Source organism: Malaclemys terrapin, chromosome 4, assembly GCF_027887155.1.
Source record: "Malaclemys terrapin pileata isolate rMalTer1 chromosome 4, rMalTer1.hap1, whole genome shotgun sequence".
In the NCBI taxonomy this organism is placed as follows: domain Eukaryota; kingdom Metazoa; phylum Chordata; order Testudines; family Emydidae; genus Malaclemys; species Malaclemys terrapin.
The window spans coordinates 34844457-34863099 of NC_071508.1; the positions used below are offsets into that span (position 1 = coordinate 34844457).

The 18643-nt window shown below is 48.0% G+C and overlaps 1 protein-coding gene across 1 annotated transcript in view; it reads right to left on the bottom strand.

Annotated features, from left to right (window-relative positions):
- Positions 1-3699: 3699 nt before the first annotated feature.
- The window catches only part of LOC128837442 (acyl-CoA (8-3)-desaturase-like), a 34883-nt gene continuing 19939 nt past the window's right edge, over positions 3700-18643 (bottom strand). The window contains exons 6-12 of the mRNA XM_054028645.1: positions 15206-15266; positions 14447-14523; positions 12939-13036; positions 12492-12588; positions 7596-7675; positions 6832-6957; positions 3700-6112 (exon numbers count right to left, since the gene is read on the bottom strand). Coding sequence (XP_053884620.1) covers positions 6061-6112; positions 6832-6957; positions 7596-7675; positions 12492-12588; positions 12939-13036; positions 14447-14523; positions 15206-15266 — 591 coding nt within the window. The 3' untranslated portion in view covers positions 3700-6060. The remainder of the gene's footprint in view (positions 6113-6831; positions 6958-7595; positions 7676-12491; positions 12589-12938; positions 13037-14446; positions 14524-15205; positions 15267-18643) is intronic.

Here is an 18643-nt window from a genome sequence, read left to right on the forward strand (position 1 = left end):
GTCCAATTTACACATTACTGCCACTGAAAGCTCCGTTGTGTTGCTCTGGGCAACAAACAAATAGCCTTTTGCATCAACATTAACTGAAGGCAAACTTGCTCACATAAATAATATACACCAGGGATCATACTTTGGGCAAAAAAAAATCTACTGAAGGGCATTTGATGCAGAGGTTACCAACAAATGCATCCATCAGACAAATACCAAAATCTTCACAATCTCAAATGGGTTGATAGTTATCAAACATCATCATTTCCTCGGGGTGTGGGGGGGAATATGGCTTTAACCAGCCCTTCATAGCTAACATCTATGGCCATGCTTGAGCTTAACACTCCTCTAGGGTGCTGTCTGAGGTTTGATACAAATCCAGCATACACAATGCTTCTTATTAAGTCTTTTGAAGATAATTATATAAGCACCTAGGTGCCTGACTTCAATGTGCTTGCTCCAGGCTGAGATGGAATATCCAGATTTTTGGGTTACCACAAGAGATTTCAGGTTTGCCAATTGTTCCGCTTTGGCTACATGAGGGTCACAGACTGAGAAACTAAAAAAATATTTTGAATTTTATAAAAATGCACATGGGCGAAAGTTAAAGGAGAATGTAGCCCAATCAGATACAAGTCACTCACTTTGTTCCATGCAAACTCAAAATACAGGCCAGACTCCGGACTACACCATTGTCATTACCATGGCCTCGGCGAGCCTGTATATAGATTAGATTCTGAGTGATGTTCTTACTGGCTGCCTGATTGACCAATCCAATGAGTGCACTCAGTTGATATGACAGGGGAACATTACTTAATCTTTTGTCACTATTCGAGCAATCTTGGGGATTACCTACACTTGGCTGCAGCAGCTGTAGCGTTTAGTGAAGACACTACCTATGCCGACAGGAGAGCTTCTCCCATAGCATAGGTACCCCTCCTCCCCAAGAGGCAGTGACTATGTTAACGGGAGAAGCCCTCTTGTCAACATAGTGCTGTCTACACCAGGAGTTAAGTTGGTATAACTGCATCATACAGGGGTGTGGATTTTCCACCCCCGAGTGATGTAGTTACACTGACATACGTTTGCAATGTAGACCAGGACTCAGATACCTTTAAAATGAATGGATTTGTATGCACATCAAATACACATTGGGTTCAAAATACTTCCTTTGTAACAACTTTTATTCACTGTTGATCTGAACTGAATTGGACGTGGTGATGTAAATGTGAAAGGCCCCTAAGTTATTCACTCTTCCAATAAAGGGTTGTTTTAATACATTCATACATGGTCTGATCTCTCCCACTTAATAATGGTCAGCACGTTTTAGGAAATCTTCTCTCACATTAGCAAAAACATGCTTTGAACTGTGGATTGCTGCTTTTTTGAACAAAGTTCGGACCCTTTAAACATTCATCAGTGTTTCTTAAGTATCCTATAAGGCTTGTCAGCCTTCCAAATTCCTCTCCTTTCTGTTACCACTGTGTGGTCATTTCATGTCATTCATTTAAGGCTATATTAATTATGTTAAAGGTGACCTATACAGTTGAAAGGAAAATGAGTACTTAATGCTTTTTTAAACTACACTGTCGGGGCAATCAATTGAATAAATTTTAACTTACCTTTTGAACCATCTCCAGTATGTATAAAAGAAACCTTGTGTGAGTGGAAATTTCAGCCTCTGAAAGTTCAGTGGCTCTTCTGGATTCACTAGAAAAGTTCCAGAATGCATTATTTTGGGACAGACAAGGTGAAGTAATATCTTTTATTGGACCAACTTCTGTTGGTGAAGGAGAGAAGCTTTAGATCAACACAGAGATCTTCTTGATGCTGGGCTGACCTGAAAAAGCGCTCAGTGTGTCTTGAAAGTTTGTCTCTTTCACCAGCAGAAGTTGACCCAGTAAAAGATATTACCTCACCTTACATCCTGGGACCAACACAGCTACAATAACACTGCAAAAATTCTGGAATGTCTGTTATACCAGAAATCTCCAGGACTTTTCTGGAATGTGTGGCACTCCAGGATAACACGCCCCAGGGCATCTTTAAAGAACATGAACGAGCCAGTGGATTTTCACAGAGAGGAAAAATATTGTTAAAATTTTAAGTTTTAGATGAGATCTTGAAACTGAGGCTCTAGTCTGAACAGTGATACTGAAAGTCTCAACATTACCTACTTTTGTGGTCTCTGAACAGCCCTGAATGATGAAAGCTGCTATAGAAAGGTTATTAGAGTTTATTTCTGCTGTAAGATCATCCTATAGCTGTGTGACTTGGAGCAGAGTCAGCACATGCAACATTTTGGGCCATGACTCAGTCTCCCTTTTGGTTTTACATGTTAAGGCTTCCCCTCAGTTGTTTCACCTCTGTTTGCTATTTCAGTACATGCTGTATTTCCAGGTAAGCTGGACGACAGGATCACTGTAATGTGGCTACTTCTTTTTCAGTATGACGGAGAGAGAAAATGCAGAGTTCTGAGATGTTCACAGATGTGTGACATTACACTGCATATTCTTTATGGAAATATGCTTATGATATGAATATGGCATAACTGAGATATACTTTATGCAAGATGGCTCATGTAACTTATTGGAAAGGTTATGATTTACTGAATGTTATTATCCAATTTGTATGCATGTATCATTTCTGTATCTAAAGTTAGGAATATGGACTATGTAACAATTACAACTGGGTGTGTATCGGGAAGACATCCACCAGACAACAGGCCATCAGCTTTGATGAGCCATTAGGAAGAAACAACAAGACTGTGAAGATACTAATCTCTCTCCCTCCTGGGAGGCATCCTGGGACATAGCTCTGACACTACCAGGTCAGGTGGCCCTGTCACCTGATACAAAATACCACCTTGGACACTCCTGGCATTTTTCCTCTGTAGGGGGATGGGAATCAAACAAAGGATTCCCACCATATGTAAATCTTATTTAAGAGTGGGGAGGAAAGGAAACGGGACTCTCCTCCATTGCCTACCCAAGAAGAAAGGCTGCTGAAAGTACCTGAAGGGACAAAGGAACCAACGTGAAGGGAAAGGTGGGAAGAGTCCAGACTGAGACAGGGGTCCAGTCTAAGAAGAAATAACCAGAACTCTGAGCTAAAGAAACTCTCCATCCTACCTAATTCAACATTTAGTGTGAGAAATTACATTCTGTAATCTGCTTCTTTAGTGAATCAAGCTTCGTTTGTGGTTTTGTTTTATTTGTTTAGTAATCCGCTTTATTCTGTTGGCTATCCCTTTAACCACTTAAAATCTGCCTTTTATAGTTAATAAATTTGTTTGGTTTGTAACATTACCCAGTTTGTGCAATTCATATCTGGGGGAGAGGGGGCAAGAAGCTGTGCATATCTTTCTTCACATTGAGGAAATGGGAAATTTTTATGAGCTTGCGCTGTGCAGATTCTTCTATACAGTGCAAGACAATATACCTTTGGTCTGTACTCCAAGGGAGGTGGGCACCTGAGTGCTGGGGCAGAAGGTAGCAAGGTTTGTGATGGTCCTTAGCGCCTGCAGGAGCTTACTCAACAGTTGCAGACCAGCCCCTCAGAAAGCCATGTTTCCTGCACAGATGAGATTTACTCTTATGATGGAAGGGATTGGGGAAGGCAGGGGGTTTCCTTACTAATCCCCCACATGAAAGAAAACGATGAAAAGAAAAGGGACAGAACAGGGGAAAACAACCACAGGAGCTCGGAGGATTTCATTTAATTTACACTCTTTATTCCACACTCCGGACCTATGATTTAATGGCAATTTAATTATTTCCATTAAACAAAAATGAATTCCCATCCCAGCCGCTGTCGAGGGTGAGGTGACACCGCCTGCTTCACAGGCCCTCCAACCTTTTGGATGGTGGCCTGAGAGGGGAAGTTACATTTCTTTCCCAATCCCCTTTAGATACTATGGCCATGTCTACACTAGGAGCACTTTGCTGGCATAATGACACACAGCGGAATACTCTACTGGCAAAGCTTGCCATGTGTGGATACAGCTATACCAACAACACTATGCTTTGTAATGGCATAGCTTATTCCAGCCCCACCCTCCTCCCTCAGGCAAAACCAGCTATCTAAGGAAAAGCACAGTTTTGCTGGTATAGCTGTGTCTGCACTAGTGGCTTTGCTGGCACAGTTGTGCTGGTCAGAGATCACCCCTCTTCTTGTCTCTGACACAGCTGTGCCAGCAGAAGTCTGTGGTGTAGTCATGGCCTGAATCACCCGTTACTTTAATTGGGAAAAGTTGTCATGATGCTGGCTGGCTGCAGGAGGAGTGAGGGGAGGGCAGGGAAGATGGGGAGAGTTCTCGCGTCACACTTGTCCATTTAAGAACCCCAGAGAGAGAAGGAAAGAGGTTGGACCCAAAACCTGGAGAGGGGAGGCTCAAACACAAAGAAGTGATGGGGGTAGGGTGGGTGCGAGTGATCAAACTGCAGCCTTTAGAAAGGTCATGCTACGTGCTACATTTACTTTGGCAGTTGGGCTGTTTGGCCTTGTAGGTAGTGTCGGCAAACGCCATACTCTGGCAGTGTTACAGTGAAGCGCATACCCTTTCAGAGCATGTCTTGAAGGCACATTACCTAATAGGGTACATCTACACAGCAATCAAAGACCCATGGCATGGGGCTTGCAGGGAGGGTCTTGGAACCTGGGCTCTCACCTGATCTCGAACATCTATACTGCTATTTTTAGCCCCACAGCCCAAGCCCCCCGCCCTCCGCCCAAGTCAGCTGACTCAGTGCTGTGGGTTTTTTATTGCAGTGTAGACATACTTACCCATAGAGAACCAGAGGCACAACATACTGGCCTGTATTTGTGTGTGTGCAATGCGTGTCCCCCACTGTCTTCTGCTGGCTGGAATGTTAGACATGTTCAAGTGCAGTCCTGAACCCTATTGCCTCAACAGTGGAAGAAGATTTGCCTGTAGCTCACATGGGAGCATCCTGTGCTTCATATGCAAAAAATCCTGAGTTCTCTCCCTATTTACAAAGTCCTCAGTAGCCAAAGGGTGCAGTATAATGAGCGTACACTCCCAAGGAGCCATGGATTGGTTATACATTCTTCTTCCTAATCTAAATTGCTGGGGGCACTGTAGCAGCTAATCTGGGGGGACTAGAGGTTCCCCTTGCATTAATGTCTATCTTTTTAGAGTATCAGTAACTGGTCCATCAACTCTTTCACTTTTAGGGTATGGCACTGTGAAAGCTACTCATGCCATCTCCAGTGGAAGTTGCAATATGATAATTAACCCAGAGTTCTAGGGGCTCACTGTCCTACCTCTACAAAAAAAAAAAAAAAAAAAAGCACTCAGTGCATATATGTAGCAGCACTCCCATTAGACACAGCATGCCAAGCACTCCACATCTAGGGAACAGCTCTGGCATCCCACCAGTGCCTGCACTGTGGTTTGGTCTTTCTCTTCTCACACTCATCCTACAAAGTAGTCTAAGCCCTTGCCTGGTGGTTTGGCCTTTCTTCTCTACCCCACTCCCCCAAGGTTTGGGCACTTGGTTTACCATTCTTAAATGTACAATGATGTTTAACAACATAGCACCTACACAGTTTCTTCTCTTTTCCACACTTACATTTCTCCTTATTTCTCCCTCTTCCCACCACCCCAACTTCTATCTTCAGTGCTCTCAGACTGTCCCAGCTTCCTTGATTCTTTCACATGGGGAAGGAGCAGAGCGGGGGGAGCAAGCTGCCAGGCATCTCAGAAATATCTATGTTAGATAAAAGGTTTCTCTCCTACAGACACAGCAAGTGAAATGTCACCAGACAGAAGGGTGTTAATTCCTAGACCTACAGGCTCCTCCTCCTTCCTGATGGGTGGTCTCCTCCATTCTGATCCTCTCTATTATTCAGTCGCAAAAAAGGAGGAGTAGGAGAGGCATGAGAAGGACTAAGAACAAACATCTTTAAAAAAACCCACACTCATTACTGGAATTAAGCTTGCCCAGCTCCATACCCCTGGCTCAGCCAACTCTTTGTCCTGTGTCTTCATGGTGACCACCCTGGGAGGCAGCGAGGGTGGGGAATACCTCTGTTTGGAGCTGCTGCTGCTTATTTATGTAGATAGGCATCGAGCCAGAGCTCCCCCGAATCCTTCAGAGAGCTGCAGGGATAGAGAGAGAGAGAGTCTGATTAGTTTAGAAACAAATGATGAAATGTGGCAGCACAGTGAGAGTAAAGATCAATAAAGCAAATTTGAGGTGGGGGTGGGGGGGCGACGAAATCTAGTGTAATATTCAAATCCCTTGTCTCGAACACATCAGGGAGATCCCCAAAGACACAACGATTCAGGCTACAGATCCTGGGAAAGGCATAGGACAAGTCCCTATGGAGCCACAAAGGACTGCTGTATGATCCGAGGGTTAAACAACCCAACAGGAGACAAAAAGGACGGAGGCAAGCAAAGGAGAAGACATGGTCAGGTAAGGTTTCAAGTCCACAAATAAGGGCTACAAAAAGACAAAGATGGAATGAATGAGGCTTGGGACAGACCTGTCTAGGAGATTCCCACCCTGACATAATCCTAGAGTGACAGTAAGGGAGGCACCTGAGGTGGGAGAAGAGGCTGCTGGCAGAGTGTTCTCCATTAGAATGTCCACACTAGCTATCTGCAACTGACTGAAACCAGTGGCTAGATATAAAAAGGTCCATATCCTATTCTCAGTCCCGTGAACCATCCAATCCTATTTCTGCTACATCTCTTCTGTTTCAGCTGTGGCCCTCCCACCCCACATCCCTAGCGGACCTGTCTTCCCACAAGGCCCAGCGTCCCCATCTTGTCAAAGGCTACTGCACAACATTTTTACGTTGACTGATACCTACTGCACAATGTCTGCGAAGGCAGTGAACAGGGGCTTGGACTGGTACTCGATGCCATGCTTGGCACACAGGGACTTCACGAGGGGGGCCACCTTCCAGTAGTTGTGTCGAGGCATTGTGGGGAAAAGGCTGTGGAGAGAGAAAGGGGCTGATTCAGTGAGATTTCATAGACTCATAGACTTTAAGGCCAGAAGGAACCATCATGATCATCTAGTCTGACCTCCTGCACATTGCAGGCCACAGAACCTCACTCCACCCCACCCCTGTAACAGACCCACAACCTCTGGCTGAGTTACTGAAGTCCTCCAATCATAATTTAAAGACTTCAAATTACAGAGAATCCACCATTTACACTAGTTTAAGACTGCAGGAGAGCTGGTCTCTCACATAGTGCTCCACAGGCTTCCTGCTTCCCTCAAGGACCCAACCTTACATGTGCCTTATTCTCACCTTCAGTCTAGAATCAATTAGTGCCCTATAGTGTTCACTTCTCACTATATTCAGTGCCTGTACTCACTGATACCCCATCCGGTTCCCATTCCGTCTCCCTCAATGGGTGTAGTCATTGGTGCCCCAGAGAGTTCCTGCCTTTCCATCTGGTGCCCAATACAGTTCCCAATCCTCCTCCATGTCTTGTACCCCACAGATTTCCTGCCCTTTCCTTTGTGTTTTCACTGATGCCCCACAGGGTCCCTTGCCCTCCCCTGGTGCCCACAGTGACTGGTGTTCCTTAAGATTCTTTCCCTCATCCCTGCGCCCATACTCACTGGTGTTCGATCTGGAAGTTCAGGTGCCCGCTAAACCAGTCATTGAACAGAGACTGGTGAACATTACACGTTGCCTGGAGCTGGGGGAGGAAGGGGAGAGTGAGTGTTGTTCCATGAATGCTCATCTCTCATTTGCCTGGACAGCGGGATAACCTGGTGCCACCTTCTCATCCTCACTCTCCTCTAGCCTGAACAGATTCACCTGAGGATGGGGATGACAGCTCTCACTCCTGAGGACAGTGAGACCAGCCCTGGGTGAGAATGGCATTCTGGGATATCTGTTAGTCTACAAAAACAACAAGGAGTCTGGTGGCACCTTAAAGACTAACAGATTTATTAGGGCATAAGCTTTTGTGGGTAAAAACCTCACTTCTTCAGATGCATAGAGTGAACGTTACAGATGTAGGCATTATATACTGACACATGGAGAGCAGGGAGTTACTTCGCAAGTGGAGAACCAGTGTTGACGGGGCCAATTAAATCAGGGTGGATGTAGTCCACTCCCAATAATAGATGAGGAGGTGTCAATTCCAGGAGAGGAAAAGCTGCTTCTGTAATGAGCCAGCCACTCCCAGTCCCTATTCAAGCCCAGATTAATGGTGTTAAATTTGCAAATGAATTTTAGTTCTGCTGTTTCTCTTTGAAGCCTGTTTCTGAAGTTTTTTTGTTCAATGATAGTGACTTTTAAATCTGTAATAGAATGACCAGGGAGATTGAAGTGTTCACTTACTGGCTTTTGTATGTTACCATTCCTGATGTCCGATTTGTGTCCATTTATTCTTTTGCGGAGGGACTGTCCGGTTCGGCCAATGTACGTGGCAGAGGGGCATTGCTGGCCCATGATAGCATATATAACATAAGTAGATGTGCAGGTGAATGAGCCCTTGATGGTGTGGCTGATGTGGTTGGGTCCTCTGATGGTATCGCCAGAGTAGATATGGGGACAGAGTAGGCAACGAGGTTTGCTACAGGGATTGATTCCTGGGTTGGTGTTTCTGTGGTGTGGTGTGTAGTTGCTGGTGAGTATTTGCTTCAGGTTGGGGGGTTGTCTGTAAGGGAGGACTGGCCTGCCTCCCAAGGTCTGTGAGAGTGAGGGATCATTTTCCAGGATAGGCTGTAGATCATGGATAATGTGCTGCAGAGGTTTTAGCTGGGGGCTGTATGTGATGGCCAGTGGTGTTCTGTTATTGTCCTTGTTGGGCCTGTCCTGTAGTAGGTGATTTCTGAGTACCCGTCTTGCTCTGTCAATCTGTTTCCTCACTTCCCCAGGTGGGTATTGTAGTTTTAAGAATGCTTGCTAGAGATCTTGTAGGTGTTTGTCTCTGTCTGAGGGGTTGGAGCAAATTTGGTTGTATCTTAGGGCTTGGCTGTAGACAATGGATCGTGTGATGTGTCTTGGATGGAAGCTGAAGGTATATAGGTACGTATAGCGGTCAGTACGTTTCCGGTATAGGGTGGTGTTTATGTGACCATCACTTATTTGTACTGTAGTGTCCAGGAAGTGGATCTCTTGTGTGGACTGGTCCAGGCTGAGGTTGATGGTGGGGTGGAAATTTTGAAGTCCAGGTTAGTCTCAACATGGCTACCCCCTGATACTTGACACCATGCAAGGCACTAAATTTGGCCGTATGGAGTGGAAATCCATCAACTTCAACAAAAAACTTGCACAGATACTGACAGACATCATCTTCCTCTCCAAATGCAAACAGATGGACATCTTACCAAATGGACTGAAGGTAAAAAATCCATTGCAATCAACATACTACACTGACTATGGTGAGAGACTGTGCCACACACTCTCAAAGAAACTGAGGAACCACCTAATCAGCATCCTGTACAGCAGACAGAAGATCAAGAATGAGCTCTCAAAACTGGAGACTCTCATACAATACCAACCTTCCACACAAACTTCCACGTGGCTGGACTTTACAAAAATGAGACAAGCAATTTACAATGCACACTTCACTTCTCTACAGAGGAAAAAGGACAGTAAGCTATCTAAACGCCTACCTGCCACAGGGGGCTACAACAGTGGTACCCTCAATTCATCTAACAACACTGTCAATCTTTCCAAACACACACTTAGCCCAGCAGAAGAGTCTGTCCTATCTTGGGGACTCTCTTTCTGTCCCACCATCCTCACAAACACGATACAGTTCTGCGGTGATCTGGAAGCCTACTTTCGTCATCTCCTACTCAAGGAATATTTTCAACGCACCACTGAACAGTGCACTGACCCACAGGAATCCTCCTACCAACACTACAAGAATAAGAACTCTGCATGGACTCCTCCTGATGGTCAAAATGACAGACTGGACCTCTACATAGAGTGCTTCCGCAGACGTCACAGGCTGAAATGGTGGACAAACAACATCACTTGTCCCATAACCTCAGCCGTACAGAACACAATGCCATCCCACAGCCTCAGAAACAACTCTGACATTATCATCAAAGGGGCTGACAAAGGAGGTGCTGTAGTCATAATGAACAGGTCGGATTATGAACAGGAGGCTGCCAGGCAACTTTCTAAGACCATATTCTACAGGCCACTATCCTCTGATCCCACTGAGGAATACCAAAAGAAACTACACCATCTGCTCAAGAAATTCCCAGCAACAGTACAGGAACAAATCTACATGGACACCCCCCCAGAACCCCGACCAGGGGTATTCTATTTGCTACCCAAGCTCCATAAACCCGGAAACCCTGGACGCCCCATCATCTCAGGCACTGGCACTCTTACAGCAGGATTATCTGGCTATTTGGACTCTCTCCTCAGACCCTACGCTACCAGCACTCACAGCTATCTTTGAGACACCACCGACTTCCTGAGGAAACTACAATGCATTGGTGTTCTTCCTGAAAACACCATCCTGGCCGCCATGGATGTAGAAGCACTTTACACCAATATTCCACATGAGGATGGACTACAAACTGTCAGGAACAGTATCCCTGATGAGGCCACAGCATGCCTGGTGGCTGAGCTTTGTGACTTTGTCCTCACCCACAACCACTTCAGATTTGGGGACAACTTATACCTTCAAGTCAGTGGCACTGCTATGGGTACCCGCATGGCCCCACAGTATGCCAACATTTTTATGGCTGACTTAGAACAACGCTTCCTCAACTCTTGTCCCCTAGTGCCCCTCCTCTACTTGTGCTACATTGATGACATCTTCATCATATGGACCCACGGAAAAGAGGCCCTTGAAGAATTCCACCTGGACTTCAACAATTTCCACCCCACCATCAACCTCAGCCTGGACCAGTCCACACAAGAGAGCCACTTCCTGGACATTACAGTGCAAATAAGTGATGGTCACACAAACACCACCCTATACCGGAAACCTACTGACCGCTATACGTACCTACATGCCTCCAGCTTCCAACCAAAACACATCACACGATCCATTGTCTACAGCCAAGCCCTAAGATACAACCAAATTTGCTCCAACCCCTCAGACAGAGACAAACACCTACAAGATCTTTATCAAGCATTCTTAAAACTACAATACCCACCTGGGGAAGTGAGGAAACAGATTGACAGAGCAAGACGTGTACCCGGAAATCACCTACTACAGGACAGGCCCAACAAGGACAATAACAGAACACCACTGGCCATCACATACAGCCCCCAGCTAAAACCTCTGCAGCGCATTATCCACGATCTACAGCCTATCCTGGAAAATGATCCCTCACTCTCACAGACCTTGGGAGGCAGGCCAGTCCTCCCTTACAGACAACCCCCCAACCTGAAGCAAATACTCACCAGCAACTACACACCACACCACAGAAACACCAACCCAGGAATCAATCCCTGTAGCAAACCTCGTTGCCTACTTTGTCCCCGTATCTACTCTGGCGACACCATCAGAGGACCCAACCACATCAGCCACACCATCAAGGGCTCATTTACCTGCACATCTACTTATGTTATATATGCTATCATGGGCCAGCAATGCCCCTCTGCCACGTACATTGGCCGAACCGGACAGTCCCTCCGCAAAAGAATAAATGGACACAAATCGGACATCAGGAATGGTAACATACAAAAGCCAGTAAGTGAACACTTCAATCTCCCTGGTCATTCTATTACAGATTTAAAAGTCACTATCATTGAACAAAAAAACTTCAGAAACAGGCTTCAAAGAGAAACAGCAGAACTAAAATTCATTTGCAAATTTAACACCATTAATCTGGGCTTGAATAGGGACTGGGAGTGGCTGGCTCATTACAGAAGCAGCTTTTCCTCTCCTGGAATTGACACCTCCTCATCTATTATTGGGAGTGGACTATATCCACCCTGATTGAATTGGCCCCGTCAACACTGGTTCTCCACTTGCGAAGTAACTCCCTGCTCTCCATGTGTCAGTATATAATGCCTGCATCTGTAACGTTCACTCTATGCATCTGAAGAAGTGAGGTTTTTACCCACAAAAGCTTATGCCCTAATAAATCTGTTAGTCTTTAAGGTGCCACCAGACTCTTTGTTGTTATTCTGGGATATGGGAACATAGTCTTAACCAATACAGAGCTGGCCTCACCAGCAGGATTAAGCCAAATCTGCCCCGACTCTCCTCTGTAGAGACCTCCTCACCCTTACAGAAATAGGCACAGGGTCAAGACACAAGAAGAGAGAAGTACATAGGAGCATCTTGCACTGGGAAAGCTTCAGGCGAAACCCCAGATCACCCTGCCGTAACCATGTCACCCCCAATGAGTGCAGACTCCCACCCCATTACCACAAATTTCAGAGTGCTCACAAGGCCTTTCCCTACTGAATTTTGTAACACTCTGCGGGCTCACTGCTGACCCCTATGACATCTATGACAAAGTGCCATCTGGTCTGGAATTTACCCACAGGCCCACAGCTCCCGGGGAAGGAAAGGGTCATACCTGAGTAGAGAACCAGTCCACGTTCTTATCGTAATCGATGTGCATGGGGATGTGGTTCATTTGCGTCACCCAGACAAACCAGTTACTCTCTATGAGCCTGTGCAGACAAACACACACAAAGCAGTCACTCACCTCATGCCCACCTAAGCCTGTGACAGCCCAGGAACAAGCACTCGTCCTGGGCCAAAGCAGTTACTGCTTGATGAAACCTCTCCCATGGAATCCAACTAACCGGACAGTGAAAGGCCCATACAGGTGATGACACCACAGGGAAAATAATCTCCCCTGTCAGCTCATGGAAAGTCACAATGGGCAGAAGATTAGGGGGTAGTAGGAAAAGGAGAGATGGGCAGGGTGGCTAGAGGCTAGGGAAGGGCACAGCAGAGGGATTTATAAGAAACAGCTATGAGCTGAAGCAGCCATAGTGGGTAGCAGGGTGAGTGATACCTGACCAGAAGAAAGAGCCCCAGGAGCCCTTTCGCCCCGAGTAATGGTGAGTAGGTGAGGAAGAATCGGATGTAGAAGGTCAGCATCCAGGCCAGGTCCTGCCAGAGAGGAGACAGAGAGAAACCTGCATCGAGGGTGTAGATTACAGCTCCTGCCCACTGCCCTGCACTGGTACCCCCAGAAACCACCACTATAATTCCCAGTCTTTATCTCCCTCCCCTCTCCTAGCATGCGCCATCTGAAATACAGCCCTGAAAACACCCTCCTCCCCGCTTCCTGCCCATATGCTTTAGCTCCCCTTCACTCCCTGGCACATAATCAGCCTGACCTGGGCCATGGGCCAAAAGAAGGCGCACATATCTTGTTTACCTCTGAAGCCAGAATGGGCAATGAGGGCAGAAAGGAGAGACTCAGGAAGTGGAAAAACAGAAGCAGCTATAGACAGCTTAGTTCTGCCTCATTTCCCTCCCACCATTCCTTGTTCCTCTTCACTTTCCTGTGGGCTTTTCTCTGGTACTTACTCTCTTTCCTGCAATAATCCTCTCTCAGTTGCTTCTCTCTCCAGTCAAGACCCTCTTGTGCCTAAATCTCAGGTGAGAGCCCTTCTTTTTCTGCATTTGCCTCCCAACCCCCATTATCCCTCCTTGTCCCAGCATACCCCCCACCATGCCCCTGAATCCGCCCCATATTCTCCTTTGCCCGGTCCACTCTGTGCTGCTGAAGGACTGGGTTCTAGGCCATTGGGAAGCCCGAACAGTGTAAAGGGGGGATAACAAGAGACCTTCTGGGGGCAGGGAGAAGTGGCAGATGCAGCCAGATCTTTGCTACAGAAGCCTGGCGCTGCTCTGGGTGCTCTCTCATGCTGGGCTGTAGAGCAGGAGCCTGGAGACCCCACCACTGAAACTGGGTGGGGGAACTAGGAGAAAGGGGCCTTCCCCACAAATAGAAAAATCAACTTTTTTTTTTAAATGTAGTTGTCCCAGAAAGATGAGGCATTGAATTCCATTCTCAGCCCCTCTCATTTCTACAGCTTTCCTTCCCACTCCCCTCAGCTTTCAATGGTTTTCCCCCTCAGGCAGCCACAGAAGGATAAGTACTGTCTCCCTTCCTGCCCAAAACCAGCCATGTGTGCCATTTGATGGTCAGGCTCCATAGAGCTGCAGCAACCCCACAACATGAGGGGAAAGCCCCAGAAACCCTTCCTGACTGACGACCATCCCTGCACAGCAGCAGAGTCCAGGCAGCTCCCTTTGTTACCAGAGCAGAAGCTGGTCTCTCACAGACTGAGAAGCACAAGCATTAGGAGGAAGACACCACTCTGCTCTTCTGTCAAAGGATTCGGCACCAATCATACACCCATCCACTGTGTCACAGTGAGACATGGTGACCAGCCACTCCACACTCAGGACTCCTCCCTCCGACATTTCAGTCTCAACTCCCCACACCAAACCTTATTCAGAAAACTAGGGGGAGGCACCACAGGGTCTGGGAAAGCTGGACATACTCACCACCCACTGTCTGCGCTGCACTGCGAAGTAGAATATGTACCACTGGAAGTAGAGAGGCACCAGGGCTGGGGGTCCAACTGGAGGAGAGAAAAGGAGAATACAAAGACATGAAGCAGGTAATCATATTCCAAAGGAATTAATTCGGAGGGTTCTGGTGATTCATAGAATCATAGAAGATTAGGGTTGGAAGAGACCTCAGGAGGTCATCTAGTCCAACCCCCTGCTGAAAGCAGGACCAACCCCAATTAAATCATCCCAGCCAGGGCTTTGTCAAGCCGGGCCTTAAAAACCTCCCTAGGTAATCTACTCCAGTGCTTCACCACCCTCCTAGTGAAATAGTTTTTCCTAATATCCAACCTAAACCTCCCCCACTGCAACTTGAGACCATTGCTCCTTGTTCTGTCATCTGCCACCACTGAGAACAGCCGAGCTCCATCCTCTTTGGAACCCCCTTCAGGTAGTTGAATGCTGATATCAAAATCTCCCCTCCCTCTTCTCTTCTGCAGACTAAATAAGCCCAGTTCCCTCAGCCTCTCCTCAGAAGTCATGTGCCCAGCCCCCTAATCATTTGTGCTGCCCTCTGCTGGACTCTCTCCAATTTGTCCACATCCTTTCTGTAGTGGGGGGCCCAAAACTGGACGCAATACTCCAGATGTGGCCTCACCAGTGCCGAATAGAAGGGAATAATCATTTCCCTCAAGCTGCTGGCAATGCTCCTACTAATGATTGCTGGTACTGCATGGGAGTTGAGATACTCACTGATGAAGAAGTACTTGTGCTGGTGGTTGTAAGGCATGAACTTCTTCTTCTTCATCCCGAGCTGTGAAAGGAAAAGGGATCATGGCAGGATACCTGGGCTACAGAGACACTTATACAAGCACTTTCATCACCCTCCCTGAGAGAGAGGCTCACAAATCTCCTACCAACTCCATCAGGAGAAATGTCTGCATAAATACCTCCCCAGTGAGAGGTGGTATCAGGTACCTGCCAGTTCTCTTCATACCTGGGTCACCCACAGCACTACTTCACCCTATTTTATATCTTCTAAAGGGACACCTCCCTGCTCTGCCTCTGATGCACAACTGTCTAGTCTAGGCCCTTGAAATATGAATTCTGACCTGTACAAGCTCTGCCCCAGTAGGGGGCGCTGGAACCACATCACAAACGTGATTCCATTTATTACTATGACCACTACCAAGGTTTTGTCTTATCACAAGTCCTCTCAAGAGACCACAGAGCTAATAAGAGTCACACAGGGATAGCTCAGTGGTTTGAGCATTGGCCTGCTAAACCCAGGGTTGTGAGTTCAATCCTTGAGGGGGCCACTTGGGAATCTGGGGCAAAAACAGACAAACAGTGGCACTCACTACTGAATAATACACCCAACAGCAGGCCATATGCTCAGGTTTCCCTGTGCTCTCAGGGTTAACTCACAGCAGACTGTTAACCAAGAGGAGAAGATAGCGAGGATGAGAGACAACACACACCCAAACCTCTCCAGGATCCTGACCATCACCCAATCCATATCTTTCAACTCAGAGCCACTGGGGCTCAGAAAACAGGAATGTTCTAATGTGTATGCCAAGTTATTAATGTTTGCAGTGTTGTTGAAGCCATGTTGGTCCCAGGATATTAGAGAGACAAGATGAGTGAGATAATATCTTTTAGTGGACCAGCTTCTGTTGGTGAAAGAGACACGCTTTCAAGCTACAGAGGGACCTGAAGAAGAGCTCTGGTGTAGCTCAAAAGCTTCTCTCTTTCAACAACAGAAGTTAGTCCAATAAAAGATATTACCTCACCCACCTTGTCTCTCTCAGTTAGTGAGACAGAACTGTAGCAGGCCCAGATTAGAGCTGTCACCTTTGTAGAGAACGGACGGACAGTCCTACTCTGCTCTACCCTGCCTCCACTGAAAGAATGACAATCAGCAAAATGGCTCCATGTGAATCCAGAAAGCTCCCTTCACTCTGACATGCACAAAAGCTCCCTCCACATGGTCACGAGAGAGTGCTTATCACCTGGATAATACAGATAAGCCAACAGACTGAACTGTAGCTGAATTTTGCCTTCAGTAATGCTCTGAAATAAACCAGAGAGCAGCAGGGTCCTGGATGTGGGATAGATTCATCTTCACCTCCAACAATACTCATGTGCGTAGTCCCGTTGAAGTCAATGGGACTACTCATTTGCATAAAGTTAAGCATATGCTGGACTGGGGCCTTACTTTCCACTGTAACTTGCTATTGGTAGCAGAAGCTGGCAATATCTAGGCACGCTACCTTCTAGTACAGCTGCTTAATACAGTTCCTAGAACTGGAAAAATGCATATGGTACAAATCATAATTTGTAGGCTATGCCAAAATACAGAAACCAAAATAAAACATGATGCTATTAATATATGTGGCAGTGTTTAGAACACCCACCCATATCAGATTAGTCTCCAAAGCAGAGACAGATAACCACCTAGACTGTAGATCATCTCCATGGAAACAAGGGTGAATAGATTTTCCTATCGTGGAGACACTTGATTTTCAGTGCCCTACGTACAGATAAGTGAGACCATATCACTGCCATCCTCAAATAGTGAGCAAACTTTTTGGCCCAAGGGCCACATCTGGGTATGGGAATTGAATGGTAGGCCATGAATGCTCACAAAATTGTGGATTGGAGTCCGGGAGGGGATGAGGGCTCCAGCCGGGGGTGTGGGCTCTGGGGTGGGGCTGAGGGGCTGGGGATGCAGGAGGGTGCTCCAGTCACCCCCTGGGACCGAGGGGTTTGGAGGGTGGGAGGGGGATTAGGGCTGGGGCAGAGGGTTGAGGCGCGGGAGGGGGTCAGGGTGCAGGCTCCGGGCAGCGCTTACCTCAAGCAGCTCCCAGAAGCAGCAGCGTGTCCCCACTCCAGCTCCTATGTGGAGGCGTGGCCAGGCAGCTCCGCGTGCAGGGCCGGCTCTAGGCACCAGCAAACCAACCACGTGCTTGGGGCGGCACATTTTCAGAGGCGGCATTCCGGACATCTTTTTTTTTTGCTTTGGGCGGCAAAAGCCTAGAGCCCGCCCTGGCAGCAGCAGCGCGTGGTACGGTGGGGTGCCCTGGGGCCGCTGCGGTTCACGCCACGGGGGAGCAGCACCCTCACCTTGTGGCTGGGCCAGGCAGGCTCCAAACGGGGGACACTTGCACTGGAGGCCACCCCTTGGGGCACACGGAGCTGCCTGCAGGTGCCGCAGGGCGGCCACCCCCCAGCGCCGTATCCAGGGCTGGGTGAAGCGGCCCGTGCCGCCCAAGGACTGCGGCAGGGAGGCCAGAAGCAGCAGCGGGGCCATAGAGGGCGGGGCGCTGCCGTGCAGGGCCCACGTCCCGCTCTCCGGGGCTCCGCTCCCTCTGGGGCTACCCTGCCCTGACTTCTCAACTCCCTGCCGGGGTGGTCCCCCAGCTCTGCCCCCCGGTGTCCCCGCTGGTCCTGGAGGTGGGAGCCCTGGCTGGAGGGACCCTGGGCTGAGGCGCGGCTCAGGAGCCCCGCTGCTTACCCCGACCCTGCCAGTGTCGGACTGGCTGGAGGCGAGGGGAGAGTGGGTGGAGTCAGTACTGGTGGGAGGAGAGCCCAGGGCTGGGGTGGCAGGGGGTGCGGGTGGGGGAGGGCCCTGGGGGGGGGGGGATGAGAGCCCAGGGCTGGGATGGGGGGCAGCCAAAAAATTTTGCTTGGGGTGGCAAAAAACCTAGAGCCGACCCTGTCCGCGCGCTGCTATTGGCTGTGGTTTCCGGCCAATGGGAGCTGTAGGGGCCACACTTGGGGTGGGGGCAGCAAGCAGAGCTCCCTGGCTGCCCCTACACGTAGGAGCCGGAGGGAGGACATGCCACTGCTTCCAGGAGCTGCACGGAGTGGGGCAAACCCCTGACCCTGCTCCCCAGTGAAACCTCAAGGGCCAGATTAAAACATCTGGAGGGCTGGATGTGGCCCTCGGGCTGTAGTTTGCCCACCCCTGCCATAAGCAGAATCATAGAAACATAAGGCTGGAAGTAACTTAGACAGGTCATCTAGTCCAACCCCTCACGTTAATGCAGGACCAAGTGTACCTATACCATCCCCAACAGATGTTTGCCTAACCTGTTCTTAAAAACCTCCAATGATGGGGATTCCACAACCTTCTTGAGTAATCTGTTCCAGTGCTTAACTATAAAGTTTTTCCTAATATCTAACTTA